The sequence below is a fragment of the Euphorbia lathyris genome, chromosome 7 (genome assembly GCF_963576675.1).
Source record: "Euphorbia lathyris chromosome 7, ddEupLath1.1, whole genome shotgun sequence".
Taxonomy (NCBI): Eukaryota; Viridiplantae; Streptophyta; class Magnoliopsida; order Malpighiales; family Euphorbiaceae; genus Euphorbia; species Euphorbia lathyris.
The window spans coordinates 65,385,909-65,404,444 of record NC_088916.1 but is presented as its reverse complement, the minus strand read 5'-3'; the positions used below and the strand labels follow the sequence as shown (position 1 = coordinate 65,404,444).

Sequence of the window (18,536 nt, the reverse complement as noted above, 5' to 3'; positions counted from 1 at the left end):
CAAGGATGATTTACTAAAGTATGGAGCGATCATTAACGAGTGCAAGGATCTTCTTAAAAACCAGTCAGATTGCACAATATCTTTTATTCCTAGGTTAACAAACGGTATAGTCCATGTTATTGCTCAGAATGTCTGTTCCTATGCTAACAAGTTTATTTCTTTATTAGCTCCTAGTTGATTTTGTTGCCCACTTGAAAGCTTACTTGGTTGCAAAGGGTTATGCTTAGACATGTGACATTGATTATTTCGACACACGTTTTCCCCATTTGTCAAACTCTCTTCGGCCCGTTTGTTTATTTCGTTGGCTGTTGCTTATAATTGACACTTCATCAACTCAATGTTAAAAATGCCTTTTTAAATGGTGATTTGTGAGGAGGTTTACATGGAGCAACCACCTGGATTTGTTGTTCAGGGGGAAGGTATGTAAATTGAAGAAATCATTGTACGGTCTAAAACAATCTCCTCGTGTTTGGTTTGAAAGATTCAGTGTTGTAGTAATTCAATTTGATCTTCGTAGAAGTGCATATGATCATTATGTTATCTTCACATCATCAAGTTTTGGAAGAATTCTTTTAGTAGTGTATGTTGATGATAAAGTTGAAGCATTTTCTAGTTCTTGTTTCAAACAAAGATTCTATGACCATTGAAGTACTTTTTGAGAATAGAAATTTCCCGTTATAGCAAAGGAATTTGTCAAAGTTAAAGGAAATACTATCTAGACTTATTGACTGATGCTAGTTTAATTGAGATAAAGACTTGTAATGTACTTATGACACCAAATGTGAAGTTAAAAGTTGAAGATGATGATTTACTTAAGAAGCCTGAAAAATTAGAAGAACTTTTGGAAAATGAAACTACCTCATAATTACTCAAGTTGATATAGCATTTCCAACGAGTCTAGTAAGTCAGTTCATGTCCTTTCCTAGAACTTCACAAATTGGGATGCGATCAATCATATTCTGAGATATCTAAAGGGTGCTCAAGACATAATATGTATATCAAAACCATGGTCATCACAATGTAGGCTTCACAAATGCAGATTATGTTGGAGATCTTATAGATAGGTGCTCTATCACCGGATATTGTGTGTTTGTTGGAGGCAATCGTGTATTTTGGAAGAGTAAGAAGCAAAGTGTGGTTTCTAGATCGAGGACTATATGTAAGCTTGTATGGCTATGTCATCTACTTGGCGAGATTGAGTTTACTCTGACAAAACCAATGAGGTTGTGATGTTATAATGAAACAGCTATTTACATACCAATGATAATGTATTCAATGAAACGACTAATAACACATATACATTTGTCATTTTATTTGGAAAAAGTTAGAAAATTGTATAATCTCAACTCCACATGTCAGAATGGATAAACCAACTAGCAGACATGTTCACTATTTATGAGAAACTCAAATAAAATGATTTGTACCAAACTAAATATGATTAATCAATAATGTTCACCTACACATGATTAAATCTTAACCTTGGAATGTTTTGAATCTCCATCCGATGATTCTAGTAAGCTTTGATCTAACGGTGAATGGTCAAATTCATTTTATTATTCAGGGTCCAGATAAACACTATTATTCAAAATTAAAGGGTATGTAATTGTATAGTTAACATATAGTTGACTTTCCTTGTGCTAAATCATAGATTAAATCAACATAGATACTATTTCCTTGTATGTTATCCTATATAAATAGATAGCATGTAACAAGGTTTCCTAATACTTAAGAACATAGACAATTATGTTTATCAAAAAAAAAAAAAAATAGACAATTACAAAGTTTATTCATCTCTATTTGGTCTTTACGATACAATTGCTTTTGGCAGTCAATTGAGGTATTTTTTTTATACCGATTTATTTGTCTTGAATAGAAATTAACACTTTAATAGAAAAACACTGAAGCTAACAATAATAATAATATTAATATTTTATATCTAAAAAACAATAATAATAAAAAACTGAGATTTTAATTTAGAAATTGTTTGGATAAAAAAACACGTTAATCTCATTTGTTTTAAGGTTTAATTAAAAAATATAGAAAGTGAGAGCATATAAATTGAATTTTGGATAGTTTTTCTTCCGCCTCCAAAAAAAATTGTGGTACAGTTTTTTTTTTCCAAAATTACACTTTGTTTTTTATCTTATTTATATAAATAAAATAATATAAAAATAATTTTATATATAATTACGTTATTAAACCATCGCTTACCTTACCGCTTACCGTACATTATCCGAATGCAACAATACAACTCACTTATTTCGCTCTACAATCGTTAATTACATTTTATCCAAACCGGGCCTTAAAGATGAACACAGCAGGCGGCAGGTGCTTCTTCTTCTGTGGCCAAAGTCCAGTGTCTAACTCAAAATGAAGTAAACACATAGGAAAATTATCTCATTACTGTGCTGTGCTGCTGCGGAAGTTTGCAAAATAGAGTTGCAAATTCTCGCCAAAAATGGCGAACATATGCTCTTTTCAAGTAAGTATCACATCTTTTTACCGTTATTTCTAAATGAGCTTCTGATTTCGATCGGCTTCCTCTTAATTAGTTGAATCTTTGTTTTCTATATTTGAGAAATAACTTCTAACAGCTTTTTTGTTGAAGGTTTTTTACATATTTGTATGCCTTGCTAATTTAAGGTTTATGCTGCTCAGTTTGTTTCTTGTTATCTTTATTCTGTTTTTTGGTAATTAAACTTTTAGTCTGTATGCTCGCAAATCTTCTGGTAATGGTATTTTAATTCCTTTTTTAAGTGGATAACTGAACTCAATTTTGCTGGCAGAAACTGTACGAAACCTTTACGGCTAATCACTTCATGCTTCTTGCTGCACAAAGGGCTAAAAAGCTCAAGGTTAGCAAAACGAATTAAGTATATAAATAAACTGGAATTTTTCTACTCAGAATCGAAGATTTATTTGTCTTTCTTACTTCTGACGGAGCTTTTTTGAGTTTACAGGCGTCGAAATGATGAAAGAACAATTTGCTAAACTTCTGCTTGGAGAAGACATGTCAGGAGGAAGGAAGGGAATTTCTCCGTCTCTTGCCATTTCCAATGCAATTACAGATCTGTCTGGTAACTTAGTTTTAATTTTGGGTTATTTGTATCTCAAATTCAATCTGTTTTCTGTGAATTCATTTTGCACATAATATGTTTGTTATATTGCTTAATCCAAAAATGTAAAAAGGGTTAATGAGATTTTATGTTTCAGTATGCATCTGCTGATGATGTTGGGGTATGTTTTGACAGCTTCTGTATTTGGGGATTTACGGAAATTAGAGCCATTATCACCAGAAATGAAATCAATGTGGCATAAGGAGATGGAATTGCTTTTATGTGTGAGTGATTCCATTGTAGAGTTTGTTCCATCGATGCAAGATGTTCCAGGGGGAGGAGGAGGAGCCTTTGAGGTTATGATTACTCGGCCTCGTTCTGACTTATTCGTGAAGCTTCCATCACTCAAGAATTTTGATGCCATGTTGCTTAGCATTCTTGATGAGTTCTCCGAATCCGAGTTTTATTACATTGATGATGTAGTTACTGATAGTCATCAAGAGAAGTGGTGGCTTCCATTTCCTAGAGTTCCCCGGAATGGTTTGTCTGAAGATACAAGAAAGAGTCTGTATGATTTTAAGGAATCCACAAATCACGTTCTTAAAGCTGCCATGACAATTAATTGCAGAGTGATGGCTCAAATGGAAATCCCGAATGATTACTTTGAGAGTATACCTAAGGTATGGGAATTCCATGTTTAGATGGTTGACATAATTGTAAGATTCTGTTGGGAAAATGACACATTAAATTATCAAAATATTTACTAGTTTATGGTAGATGGGAAGAAAATTCTTAGTTTAAGGTGAATTTTATTCACTCTACCGGTCATATTGGCGGATGTGTTGCGTCCACCAATATAAAAGGCGTAGAGTCGGAGAATACTTACTCCATGATTAGAAGAAGGGACAGAGGATAGCTGACCCTATACTTTCCGCAAATGAAAGAAGCTGACACATGTCAGCTCCGCCATTGTGGCAGGCGGACAGCTTTGTCCGTCTGCCTCAGTGGCGTATAGGGGCGGATATTCTCTGCTCCTTTTCTGGTTGTGGAGTCTGATATTCTTTGACTTCACGACTTCATATTGGCGGACACAACATGGCTGCCAATATGACCAGCAGAGTGAATAAAATTCACCCCAAACCAAGAATTTTCTTCCCATCTGCCATAAACTAGTAAATTTCTTGATAATTTACCCCGGACGTGTCATTTTCTCAAGTTCTGTCAAATAGATTAAGAAATTCATCCAATTTATAGTGAACTGTTTCGTTTTCCCTGAAACGGAGGGAGTAATGTTTATCTCATAACTCTATTTGATGTTCGAGTTTTGGTTTTGATGGCATAAACTAATGTTTCAGAGTGGAAAAGCTTGTCTGGGCGAGGACATATATAGACAGATAACTTCACAGCAGTTCTGTCCAGAAAGTCTCCTAGATTACTTGGATCTATCATCAGAATACACCACTTTGGAAATAGCAAACAGGATAGAAGCAGCTTCACATATTTGGATGAAAAAACACCAAAAAGTTTTGAAGGTTCAAGAGAAGTCGTCACGGAACAAGGTCAAGGTATATGATAATGAAGTAGAAAAAGGTAAGGTTCTAGCCAAAAGGGCTGATATCATGTTGCATAAACTAAGGCTGAGATTCCCTGCTGTCTTGTTGACTAATTTGGACATGAAAAAGATCCAACATAACAAGGTATATTCTATATATATGTATATATATGATACTTATCATCAAACTCTAGCTCAGATCATAGGTTCTGTGGCTTCTGTTTCTGGAAAGCGAGCCGAGTTAATGAAAGCTACATTGTTTTGGTGCAGGACATAGGGCATGCTATCATTGAGAGTTATTCAAGAGTGATTGAAAGCTTAGCCTTCAATATGTTGGCAAGAATTGATGATATTCTATGCGCGGACGATGCAGCCAAGCAACCTGCAGCAGCAGCAGAGTTAGCAAGTCTGTATTATCACGGAAGGCTTGCGGATGCTGCAGTTATAAAACAAAAGCCAATGTCATGTAGCTCTTCTTTTCCTAGTCGACCCAGTATTTCCGGTGATCCTTCTGATGGTAAAATTAAAATCCTCAATGGAAAGATGCATAATGTTGGGAAGAAGAACAAATTAAAGCACTTGCTGGCTAACACAATTTGATTGTGAAAAAGAAAGTATTATTCTAGTAACATGAGAAGCTCGGGAAATCAAGCGTATCAAATCGAATCCGGTAAAATGAGGTTGAGGTGCTTAATGTATGAAGTTAAGAGCTATCTGGTTTTGTTATTCTGATAGATGGCAAATGTTAATGTACAAAACAGCATCTTGGCAATGAAATATCTCCATATACCTCTCCATATCTATTATACTTTATAAGAAACAAATGACTTGTCAAAAAGTCAATCACACCTATACTTTCAAAACGTCTTATTTACCCTTTGAACTTGTTTAAAGTGATTTATCGATTCTTTAAAATCCACGGACAAGTTGAAATGTGCACATTTTAAACAACTTTAAGGAACTAATATATCATTGTAAGTAAGTTCAGAAGGTTAATAAGTCAACGACTTACTTTAAGCAAATTTAAAAGATAACTAGGACTTTCTCAAATATAAGAGAGCGGAGCTAAACGTGTATTAAGCTGAAACAAAGGGATTTAAATCTATATGCAAATTAAAAAATACAAAAGGTGCAACCATTTCATTCTATGATACTTATTACATTTTTAACAGCAATAATCACTGTTTACAACAAATAAAACCAACATAAACTTGGATTTTTCAAGGCAGGCAAATGTTTGGATGCTCGACATTAGTTGATTTATTGGGTCTGGCACTAGACACTGTTTTGGCCCAGAAAGAAGATTTTTTTAATGAAAAATTAGAAAATATTAAAATTTAAGCATCCAAATTTGAGGATTTGAGAGTTTAAATGGTTTAAAAGTATATCATTTTAGTCCAACAATGAAGCTAGCTAGTTAAAAGTCAGATATATATACCTAATGTCCGATATATAGCCACTTGAATAACTCAAAGCTTACCATATCCTCGGATATTACACCAGACCAATCAATTGATGTTTTTTTTTTCTTTTATATTTTTTTACACTAATCATCTTCCGTTGAAGGTTAGTTATCGTTCGTTAAAGTACACGACTAACTTGTTAATTACTCCAGTTGGTGTTAGCTAAGATGCATGACTAGTATGTGATTATAGTTATTGAAGTATATCAGAAAATCAAAGAAACAAGAAGAAGAAGAGAGAAGAGTTGGGGAGAACGAAGAGACAAAAGGAGGAGTGAAGAGGAAGATCACACAAACTGAACACATTAAAGCAATCTAATAATGTAACACCCCGATCCAATACCATGTAGATATTGTCCGCTCTGGCCCAATTTCAACACATTGGGCCTCACGGCTTTAAAACGCGTCAGCATGTATTGGATTTACATCTTACTAATAAGCCCCAATCACTCCATCTCAATTTCCGATGTGGGATTCAGTTCATTCCTGCCCCCATCGCCATCTCTTAGGCCGCTCCTTGCTCAGGTCTTCTTACCCCGGCGCCACCCACTCCGGACCGGGTCGTTACAGGCCCACCAGCTTCTGCCTGGTTCGTCCCCGAACCACACATCGTACGTGGAGAGTCGGCTCTGATACCAATATCCTTTGCACCGAATTGATGACCTTCTGGATCAATTGAAGGGGGCTTGCTATTTCTCTAAGATTGACCTGAGATCAGGCTATTGGCAGTTGAGAGTGGCTGATTCTGATATTCTAAAAACTGCTTTCCGTACAAGGTACGGTCACTTTGAATTCCTCGTAATGCCATTTGGACTTACAAATGCTCCTGCAGCTTTTATGATAATGATGAACAAGACCTTTCAGCCATACTTAGACCAGTTTGTTGTCGTTTTCATTGATGATATACTAGTTTACTCACGGACGGAAAAAGATCATGAGCACCATTTGGGGATAGTGTTGCAAATCCTAAAAGAACATCAGATGTATGCAAAGCTCAGTAAGTGCGAATTCTGGATGGACCAAGTGGTATTCTTAGGCCATGTGGTATCTGGTGAGGGTGTTAGGCCTGATCCCTCAAAGGTAAAGGTAGTTATGGAGTGGGAAGCACCCAAGAATGTGACGGAGGTGAGAAGTTTTCTCGGTTTGGCTGGTTATTATAGAAGGTTTGTGGAAGGTTTTTCACTAATTGCAGCACCTTTAACTAAATTGCTGAAAAAAGGAGCTGTATTTTAATGGAATGAGAAGTGTCAGGAGAGTTTTGACGAGCTGAAGAAAAGTCTGACATCAAATCCAGTTCTTGTGCTACCATCTGAGGGTGGAGGATTTGTTGTGTATACAGATGCTTCAGGTCAAGGATTAGGATGCGTTCTCATGCAAAACGGGAAGGTGATATCTTATGCTTATAGGCAATTGAGGCCTCATGAGAAGAATTATCCTACACATGATTTGGAGTTAGCAGCAATAGTTCATGCTTTAAAGATATGGAGACACTATTTGTATGGGAAGACGTTTCAGATTCTCACCGATCATAAGAGTCTGAAATATATTCCCACTCAGATGGAGCTGAATTTGAGACAAAGAAGATGGATTGAGCTGTTAAAACATTATGACTGCACTATAGACTACCATCCGGGAAAGGCTAACGTGGTTGCAGACGCCTTAAGTAGAAAGAATTTTGGTATTTTGGCTAAAATGAATCCTTTACAGGAAATGAGATCCATGAATGTTCAGCTGAGAGTTGATGAGGTGACTGGACTTATGGCTACCCTACAGATGAAACCAGACTTAGGGGAGAGAATTAGATTGGTATAGATGCAAGATCCATTCTTACAGAGAATGTATGAGAGAGTGAAGCAAGGAAAAAGACCATACATCACAGTTGAGGAAAATGGATTATTGGTGATGGGAAACCAAATTTGTGTCCCAGATGTGGACAATTTGAGACTAGAGATTATGGAGGAAGGACACAATGCTCCTTATGCTATGCATCCTGGTATGACTAAGATGTATAGGAATTTAAGATCCTATTATTGGTGGCCTGCCTTAAAGAAAGATGTGGCAGAGTTTGTTTCCAAGTGTCTGACTTGCCAATAAAGTCAAGATTGAACATCAAGCTCCTGCTGAGAAGCTGAAGCCGTTAGCTATTCCAGAATGGAAGTGGAAACGGATTACTATGGACTTTGTAGTTGGGTTACCGAGGACTAGAAGGAACCATAACAGTATCTGGGTGATTGTGGATCGATTGACAAAGTCTGCTCATTTCTTACCAATGCAAAAGACTGACCCAATGGACAAATTGGCCAAGATGTACGTTGCTGAGATAGTGAGGCTACATGGTATACCCGTCTCTATTGTGTCAGATAGAGACCCTCGATTTACCTCTAGATTTTGGGGTAGTTTGCAGTTAGCTATGGGAACAAAGCTAAATTTTAGTACTGCTTTTCATCCTCAAACAGATGGGCAGTCAGAGAGGACCATTCAAACTTTAGAGGATATGCTGCGGGCTTGTGTACTTAATTTTCAGGGAGATTGGGATATGTACCTGCCGTTGATTGAGTTTGCTTATAACAATAGCTTTCATAGTAGTATTGGTATGGCACCATACGAAGCACTTTATGGGATGTTGAGGGTATAAGACAGTTAGAAGGACCTGAGTTAGTTCAGGAAACAATAGAGAAGATAGATGTGGTGAAAAAGTGCCTTAAAGCGGCTCAAGAGCGACATAAGGCTTATGCAGATCAACACAGGAGAGAAATGGAGTACAAAGTTGGGGACCAAGTATTTCTGAAAGTATCTCCATGGAAGGGGATAGTACGTTTTAGTAGACGGGGAAAGTTGAGTCCAAGATTCATTGGACCTTATGAAATTACTGAACGAATTGGACCTTTGGCATATAGGTTAGATCTTCCAAGTGAACTATCTCAGATTTACAATGTCTTCCATGTATCTGTATTAAGGAGGTATAAGTCGGACCCGAGCCATATGATTCCTGAGCCGGAGATCGAAGTTGTAAATAAGAATCTAACAGTCAAAGAAAGGCCAGTGGAAATTTTAGAGAGACAAATACGGAAGCTGAGGAGACGAGAAATGCCTATGGTAAGAGTAAGGTGGAGTCACAACAAATCGCTTAGAGAAGCAACTTGGGAGCTGGAGGAAAACATGATGGAACAGTACCCGCATTTGTTTGAACATGCTGATATGTAAATTTCGAGGACGAAATTTCTTTTAAGGAGGGTAGAATTGTAACATCCAAATATCTATTTAATAATATTAATAATAAAATATAATAATAATAATAATAATAATAATAAAAAAGAATAACTTTGACTCATTCAAATATTATTATTATTATTATTATTATTATTATTATTATTATTATTATTATTATTATTATTATTATTATTATTATTATTATTATTATTATTATCATCACATTATAGGTTTTGGGATAATATTAGGTATGGGTAAAACTTTATTTTGAGTCTGGAACTGGAACCGCCGTTTACGTGGTAAGCCACTGCAACTTAGTTCTTTTTTCTTTTTACTCTAATATCTTTCATAACTCTTTATTCCGGGCACCATTTGAGATAAAAATCACAGCATTAAATTCCTTATCACGTAAGGAAGATTTTAAGACCAATATTGCTATTTTTCTGGTCGAAAAGTGTGGTGATCGGTGCGTGTATTTTTCACCGACAAAGTGTTAGATTCCGACCTTTTATGTGATTTTAATAGTGAAAGGAGTGTATTTTTGGACTCTTCTAAACGTTGGCTATCTTGTGGTAGTCTCTGTTCGTGTTTTCGACCACTCCGGCGAATTTCCGACGACCGACCACCATTTTCCGGCGGAACTCCGGTGAGCGTGTCGGTCAGAATTTTAATCCTTTCGTTTAGGTTCCAGTATTCATAATAGTGTTTAATTCTTAGTTTATTAGGAGAATCGAACTAATTAGACCAATATAAAACCTTATTTGTTTTGGTGGGGGTTAGGAGCATTTTGAGTATACATGTGCATATATATTATTGTTTCAATAATAATTAATTATAGAAATGCATTTTACGTTTATAGGAGAGCAAGCAACAGACGAATTAGAACCCGAACAACTTGATTAGCTATTGGACAAAAGGTAACATGATTTCTTATAATTATATATGTGTATTAACACTTAGTTGAAATTTAGATATTATTTCACGATTGATATAGTATGTGTTGTGCTATTAAATTTACATGTGAAGTATTAGTAGATGGAGTGCAAAATCCAGAATAAACAAAACATGGATATGGAAGTAGTAATTGTACATTTTGAGTGAAGGTAATAACCTTTAGAGTCTAAATTAAATAGCTAACTTAAGTGTATATGTGCAATGGTCTGGAGGTTCGTTAAATTGTGGTTTGGGTTTGGTACTGTGTCTTGCGAGATTAGCCGATAGCAGTACCGTTATGAAAGTACTTATATTATGAAGTCTCCAGGTTGTGTGTCTTGCAAGAGTAGACGATAACACATACCTATTTTGATGCTAAACACCAAAGGACCATTAGACATATTTCACTTAGGTTTAGCTAAGGTCCTTAAAATAAATATAATAACTTTAGGATATTATGTGTAATAAAGAGTTCGGTTTGTGATGTCACTTATTTAATCTTAAAGATTACTTGATTGATCAATTATAATATATGTAAACTGTATGTGTATATGTATATATAAATATTTGCAATTATGTTTATTGAGTAGGCAGCTCACCCCTTGCCATGTTGAAATTTTCAGGCTAGGTTCAGAAGTTCTCCTTTTGCTAGATTTTCAGGTTTACCCTGTATTCAGGCTGACCAGCACAACAGTCTTATTCCCATTAGCAATTTCATAGACATTCATTAGGTTTTATTATATTTTTGGACTGGATTAATTGCTTAAGTTTCAGTGAATATTATTGACAGGTTAAATTGTTTGGTTGATTATTTAATTCTTTGGTTATGAGATTTTGATAGACGGTAATAAATGAGCCTTTATGTAGTTATGTTGGTGTTTTTGCTTAAATTATGATAGTTGCTTGGTTTTCTAAGTGACCCGAAGCGGGGGTTACAAATAATATGTCGGCAAAGACCCTTTGGTTACCCAAGGGCATTATAGTCTTTCAGAGACTCCGGGGACATTTCAATATTTATGCAACCTTGGTAGATTCTAGAAGAGACTCATTACTCTTCAATGCACCTCATCACACCAGATAGTGTTGGGGTTTAGTATCCTATAGACAATTGTCCTAGGATACAAACTTAATGTAAATGAAGTGTTCTTTATATCATTTGTTTTAATGAGATATGTTTTCATAACTATATAAAGGCAATCCCTTTTAAGAACTAAATAAAGTCTAATAAAAGGAAATCCATAAGTTTGTTTAAAGTGATTATAAAGTATTCATACAAGCATGAAGTGAGACGAAACTTTATAATAAACTAATAAACTTAAAACCACCCCAAGTCAAGTAATATGTTTAGGATTGACATATCACTGCTGAGACTTGCATGTAACAGTGTCTTCTGTCGAGACAGAAAGCTGATCTCACAAGCTTCATATATACAGATATCTGGACAGTTACGTGGATCCAATGAAAAGGAGTTCATTAGGATTGGGGACCCGACTTGAGATAACAGGATGGGTAGATTCATCCTTGTCACCTGTTCATCTCATTGGTATTAATAGGTATAAGTAATCCTCAGACTCAAAGGAATGTTAATTAGTAATTCTGGATTACGGAATGTGACGCTTTGATCCTGTTGTAACACGATCCATAACAAAGATGACTCTGGGGTGTGAACGGCAGACGTTGGGTATCACAGGAAGTAATTGCAGGATAGTTATACATTGGATTGAGCATTTATCACTCCCGATAAATGGGAGATATGTCCATGGATCGCTTGTGGAAGACTTGACTCTAAATCCTTGCAAGGTGATAGCTTAAGACTTGAAATACAGATTTCACTTAACCTATCTAATTGGAGTTGACTCGGCCTGTACAAGTAAAACGAACGTCTCGCTATATGTGACTTGACATTATCCATGGTCATAAGATTCAGTTCAAGGATGTAGTTGATAAAGGATCGAATTATACTGTAACTAATACGGAAAGGTCAATGACAGAATCAACCTGTCTTCTTATAGCTTTGGGGGAATGTTTCGGATTTTCTAATCACATTTTGCGTACTCATTCCGTTATGCAAAGATTAAATATAATTCTGTGAAAATTAATTTAATAGTTGTGTACGGCTAGAAGCAATAAGAACCTAATGGGTCACACATAAGACTTGGAACCCAAAAGAGAAACGGATGTTAATTAATTGATGGAAGCCCAACTGAATCCGCTAAGGCCCAGTACATGGGGTGGGGCGATTTTATGTATATATAATACATAAACATTTAATTTGATTTTAAATAATTCTAATTAGATTATAATTATGAATTAAATTAATTAAAGGATAAATAAGTTAGGAGTTTTAATGAGATTAAATTGCACCTATTATTATCCTATAAGGTTACTATTATTATCTTTATATTTAAGATATAATTATAGATAATAAATAAGAATTATATTCCGAATTAAATTCTTATTCAGTAACCTAATTCTATCTAACTAGGGTTTAGATACAAGAGAATATAAATACCCCCCATGTGTAATTTTCGAAATACACATACTAAGCTGGGAGAGAGAATTTCGACCCACACCATAAGGACGAGATTATCCACCGTTTCCTTCCGTTCAATTGATTACATCTCTTTTCTCTTTATCCTTGATCTTGTGTTGATTAATTAGAGACAATCTATTTTGGTTGCTATATACGGTTGAATTCTAACTTGATCTTCAATTGTTTGTTTTGTGCTTGGGAACTCGAAGTAAGAGTTGTGGGCACTTCGTTTGCAACGGTAGATAGAACTTCTAAAAGGTATTTCTTTCTATCCCTCTTTATATGAAATTACGATTAACGGATCTTGGGTTAATGGAAATAGGTTAAAATTTTTATATTTCCGCTGCCAAACGTTAGCCTATTTTCCTTCAGATAGCCTCACCAACAAATCACCACCATTCATCACACAAGGCCATGATCAATGGCTGTGATTAATACATTTGTCCTTTGTCCTTTTATTCTTTAGCTTATCTTTTCTTGCTCTCCACACCTATCATTAGTATATTAATGTAATAGTTAGTCTTTTTTCAATTATTGAGAAATACAAGAATATTGATTTCTTACCTCATTCATCTTCTTATGGTATCAGAGCAAATATCATTCTAAAGGTTCCACCTTTAAACCATTATGGCTGCTCCTTTGATTACTTCCAGCATCCCCTACCATCTGTCCAAAAATGAGACCCCTGCCTTGGCCTTGGTGTCTTAAATCCTTACTGGACCAAACTAATGTTGGTCCCGTGTAACGTGACAAGGTTAGTTCCAAGGGGGGGGGGGGGGGTTAGGAACTATTTAAAATTTTCACGTTAAGGCTGACTTATATTTTTAACAAAGACTTTTAGCACAGTGATGTTGAGCAAGATCAGAGGCAAGCTTAGTTAACTGCTAACTAAAGCTGCTTCTATCGTGAGTCAGGAGATAACACTTAAGTCTATTCCTGAACTCAGCTCTCAGATCACACAACTCAGCTTATGTTCTTTTTAGCGTTTTACTAGGCAATACACATCAAGAAATATAAATGAGTAAAGGGTTAGAAAGATATTACTCAGCAGACTTATCCTGGTTCGGCCTCCTTGCCTACGTCCAGTCCCCGGAATCCTTCCGAGCTTTTTGAATCCACTACTGAGCTCTTTTAGGTAGAGCACAAACCTTTTACAATAGCTACTGAGTATACAAGAGTACATTCCTTTATTCTTCTACTCAATACTATCTCTACTGCTGAGTGCTATAACCGAGCAACTCAACTTCTTCTTTCTAAGCTCTAGAAATGATAAAATGTTTGTTCTAACAAAATGAAGAACACTTTAGATGAATAAATCAATCTAGGCTTTTACACAGGGATCAGAATTGGTGTAAGAATTGCTTTGCTTTTCAAGACAGAAACTTCAAGTTGCTATTGGGTTAGTGTTTCGATTTGGTGAAGATCTGCATCGAATGAAGCATTTGAGAGACCTATTTATAGTGCCAGCTGAGACTCCAGTCATTTCGAATTTCGAAATAACCGTTAGAGGGAAACGGCTTCCTGTCAATTTTGCTCGGTCAGTGCTCAGCGTCTTCGGCCAATAAGAATGTTGCATCTTCTGTCTTCGTCATGGATCAGTTGCTTTTGCTCAGGCTCATCAGAGTGTCTCCACATTTACAGAAAAGTCTTCCAGACAGCCTTCTGCTTCGTCTGAAGATTTCCTTAAGTGGAAAGACTTTGTCTCCAAGTTGTTTAGGCCAGCTGCTGACCTGACTTCATTGTCTACTTGACTCAGCAGCTTCGTCTTGAAGCAATTGAGAACTTCCTTCTCGATTCTTCTAACTGCTGGGCTGAGCTTTGTTCTGCTGGGCCGCAAGGCTTGTATATGTTGACTGGGCTTTGACCTTCTCTTATGGGCTTTTGGACATTGATCTTTTAATGTCTTTAGTTCTTATAAATCAATTAACTCAACATTGAACAAACACATTAGTATGAATAAATCAAAGCATTTAAATTTAATGTGTTGGAATATTTTATCATGGGAATTTAAATATAATTTTGTCAAATCAAAATCATATGGAAATGTATTTCAACAACAACCACCAGTGGTCAAGAGCCGTTAAGGTAGCCCTAATGTCGAAGAATAAGTTCTCATTCGTCGACGACACCATTAAAGCTCTTGCACTTGACGATGCAATGTATAACGAATGGGAAAGATGTAACAACATGGTAATGTCGTGGATCCATCACACATTGTCACCATCCATTGCTTGGAGCATCATGTGGCTTGACAAAGCGGATCAAGTCTGGGCAGACCTGAAAGAGCGTTTTGCACAAACGGACTCACTTAGAATATTGGAGTTGCGCATGGAGATATATAATCTTAAGTAAGGAAATGGTAATGTCTCGGATTACTATACATGTAGACAGGCGTGCAGTTGCGATGCGTTCAAAGACCTCTGTGACCAGTAAGATGTGGACCACGTCATCACATTTCTCCAAGGGTTAAATGACTCTTACTCCACCATTTGCTCCCAAATCTTATTGATCGAGCCTTTACCCTCTCTGAAAAAGGCTTTTGCCTTGGCAATACAGCATGAACGACAGATAGGTCTTGCACCTGTCAAGAACAATAAAGGAGATGAAAGCAATATATTCTCAGGATTCACCAATGCTCAGAACAGACAAAACAGCAAAGAGGGCAACTCAAAGTATAACAATCGAAAAACAAATGGCAAAATCTCATCCTTGTGTACATATTGTAGTAATACAGGTCATACGGAGGAAATATGTTTCAAAAAGCATGGGTATCCATCAAACTATGGCAATAGAAACAAAGGAAATCCTTTCAAAACAAATCAACCAAAAGCCAATGCCGCAATGAATCAGAACAGGGATAATGGAGACTCAAGAGAGGAGGATAACAGGCAGCCAAACACAAAGCCATTCTCCCTCACCAAAGAGCAGTACAACACGCTGGTTGCCCTATTGCCACAGAAGCTCCCATGGAAAGCTCCGGCCTCGGGTAGCAGTGTCAACACCTTCGTTAAGGGAGAAGGTTCTGGTAAAGCCCTAAATCCTAACTCTACTTCATCATGTTGGATAATAGATACCGAGGCCACATATCCCACCATTTGTGACACTAGACTATACAGTTCATACACCAGAATAGACAAGTGTTGGGTAAATTTGCCAAATGGGGAAAGGGTCAGAGCTTAGTATATAGGCACAGTGATCCATAGCACACAACTCATTCTGCATAATGTCCTATGCATACCTGCTTTTGATTACAATTTAATCTCAACCAGCAAACTGTTGGACACAGGAAAACTGTGCATAGTAATAACGGGTTCGGCATATGCAATACAAGACACAACAAGTTGGAAGAAGATTGGCTTGGCTAGAGAGCATGAAGGTTTATATTACTTGGAGTACCCACTACCAAATAGTTTTCATTCTATCTTTTCAATCAAAGCTGATGTATGGAATCTACATTCTGGCCATCCCTCTTACGAGCGATTAAAAGGCCTTAACTTATCTTGTACTGATTTTGATTCCTTCAAGACAATACCATGCGATATTTCTCAAAGATCCAAACAGAAAAAACAACCATTTTCATTAAGTCACAGCATGGCAAAGGAATGTTTTGACCTAATTCATGCTGACATTTGGGGTCCGGTAAAAAAATCACACTCTAACAAGCATTACTTCCTAACCATACTTGACGACTATAGCAGGTATACATGAATCACACTAATGCAAAACAAGAGTGAAGCAAGCACTGCTGTAGACACCGAGTCGGAGGACCTGTGACGAAAACCTGTAACAAGACGGTTGAAGCGGTTGGTTTCGGAAGTTTTTAAAAGCAAAAATATATAATAAAGAGGGAAGAAGTTAGTGGGAGTCGCGGTCGTCAAGTGGACGGCTCGCAAGTGCTCAGCGACGTGGTGCGAGCGCCTAGCGGCAGCCGACGCGTGTCCGACGACAGTTGGACGCACGCCCGGCAGCGCGGGGCGCACGCTCGACGTCCGCTGGGCCCGAACGCCCGGCAGCGCGGGGCGCACGCTCGACGTCCGCTGGGCGCACACGCCCGGCAGCACGGAGCGCGCGCTCGACGACCGATGGGCGCGCGCGCCCGACAGCGCGGAACGCACTCCCGGCGGCCGCTGGGCGAGTGCGCCCGGCAGCCGCTGGGCGAGCGCCCAACGCTCGTTGGGCAAACACCCAACGTCAGTTGGGCGCGCGCGCCCAACGATAGTTGGGCGTTCGCCCAACCAGCTTTGGGCGACGCCCAATTTTATTTGGGCGTCGCCCATATTTTTTCGGGACCCGTGCCTATTTAAGGCACGGATCCCCATGCAATAGAGAGAGGATTTTTTGGAGACTTTCTCACTCTAAGACATTTTTTAGAGAGAGAAAGTTATTTTTTTTGGGAAAAAACATTTTTTTTTCGTAAAAATTCCGAATTTCCTAAAAGTTAAAATTTTACCAAAAATACAAAAAAACACCGGAAAAGCACGATTCGTGGAATCAACCGACTTCGACTGTCAGATACCGATCTTGAGGTATTATCCGAGGACTAGACTCGTTTTATTTTATTTAATTTATTTATTTTTATGTTATAATTTTATTTATTTAGTTATTTATTTATTTATCACGTTTTATTTAGTTTTTCGTATTTATTTAATTTTCATCTCGTATTAGATAAACGTTCGGTTTTGTTTTAAAATAAAAACCTCGTTTTAATATCCCAATACGAACCGTGATCCGATTCAAAGGTAGTTCGGGTATTAAAAACGTTGTAATTATAAGTTTTAAGAATATTTCAAAATAACGTTTTAAAATAAAAACGTCGTTTTAGGAACTTCCGTTATAAACTATGATCCATTTTTGGTAGTTCAGAAGTCCAAAACGATAGAATAGATCTAATCTAAAGCTTTTGAATAAACCTGGAAAGTTATGGACTGTTTCTGTAATTTTACATTTTCTGTCACTAAAGTCTGTTTACCGACGGATTTTCCGTCGGTAAAGCTGCTGGAACCTTAAATACCCATTTTTTGAGTCTTTTTCTTATCTTTTTGGCATTTCTTCTTAAGTATATCTCTATTTAATTATGTAAAATACTTGATAAATATATTTTTGGTTTATATAATTATTATCTACATATTATATGTCTATTTGTGTTATGTTAGAAATTTAATTTATATTGATTTGGTTTTGTAAATTATATAAGTCACTACAAGAAATCAGTGAGTTAGCAACCGAAATTTTGGTCGCTAATTCGGTTGCTAAAGACGTTTAGCGACCGAAAAGTGTCATTTAGCAACCGAATTGGTTCGGTCGCTAAGTAGCGTGTTGGTAAATATACCAACCTGGTTTTTCCTGAATGGGTCGCAAGTATTGCAACTACGTTTCGGTTGCAAAATGCAGTCGCAACCTTTAGCGACCGAATTTTGCACCTACGTGTAGTTGCTAACTGCCGGACAAAAGATATGTATTGGGGCTGTTTACCGACGAATTCGACGAAAAAGTCATCGGTAATGGCATGATATATTTGCTCTTTAATGCAGCAGCCAAATTTTTATATATTTTTATAATTATAATTACTTTACAATAAAATTAAACATTTAACTAATAATTCAAGAAACTAGAAATATACATTTATAAATAATATTTGAAGGTTAAGGCAAAATACATAAATATCATAATGTAATACATTAACCTAAATAAGTTAAAGTCAAAATATATAAATATTGAAGCTATTAAGAGACAAGCCTTAAGTGTTGTTCTTAATAATTACAATACTAGCACCTAAATTAGATGGACCAA

General features: G+C 36.7%; 1 protein-coding gene and 1 long non-coding RNA gene across 3 annotated transcripts; both read left to right on the top strand.

Moving 5' to 3' along the window:
• Positions 1-2,301: 2,301 nt before the first annotated feature.
• Positions 2,302-5,401, top strand: LOC136234943 (rop guanine nucleotide exchange factor 1-like). The gene is made up of 6 exons (XM_066024433.1): positions 2,302-2,482; positions 2,787-2,855; positions 2,961-3,077; positions 3,252-3,736; positions 4,412-4,753; positions 4,879-5,401. The coding sequence occupies exons 3-6, from the start codon at positions 2,969-2,971 to the stop codon at positions 5,206-5,208; spliced, it is 1,266 nt and encodes a 421-aa protein (XP_065880505.1). The 5' UTR covers positions 2,302-2,482; positions 2,787-2,855; positions 2,961-2,968; the 3' UTR covers positions 5,209-5,401.
• Positions 5,402-9,532: 4,131 nt separating this feature from the next.
• Positions 9,533-11,063, top strand: LOC136201510 (uncharacterized). Of its 2 annotated transcripts, XR_010673866.1 has the most exons (4): positions 9,533-9,579; positions 9,857-9,926; positions 10,140-10,197; positions 10,837-11,063. It is a non-coding gene; the product is annotated as an uncharacterized lncRNA (long non-coding RNA). The 2 variants fall into 2 exon arrangements; XR_010673867.1 differs by lacking the exon at positions 9,857-9,926 and having other exon boundaries at positions 9,541-9,579.
• Positions 11,064-18,536: the final 7,473 nt, after the last annotated feature.

Bases quoted from the DNA above. Each gene is read 5' to 3' on its own strand.
- LOC136234943 (XM_066024433.1), top strand. From the start codon at position 2,969: ATGATGAAAGAACAATTTGCTAAACTTCTGCTTGGAGAAGACATGTCA. The intron at 3,078-3,251 runs GTAACTTAGTTT...ATGTTTTGACAG, and splicing joins TGCAATTACAGATCTGTCTG to CTTCTGTATTTGGGGATTTA. The intron at 4,754-4,878 runs GTATATTCTATA...GTTTTGGTGCAG, and splicing joins AAAAGATCCAACATAACAAG to GACATAGGGCATGCTATCAT.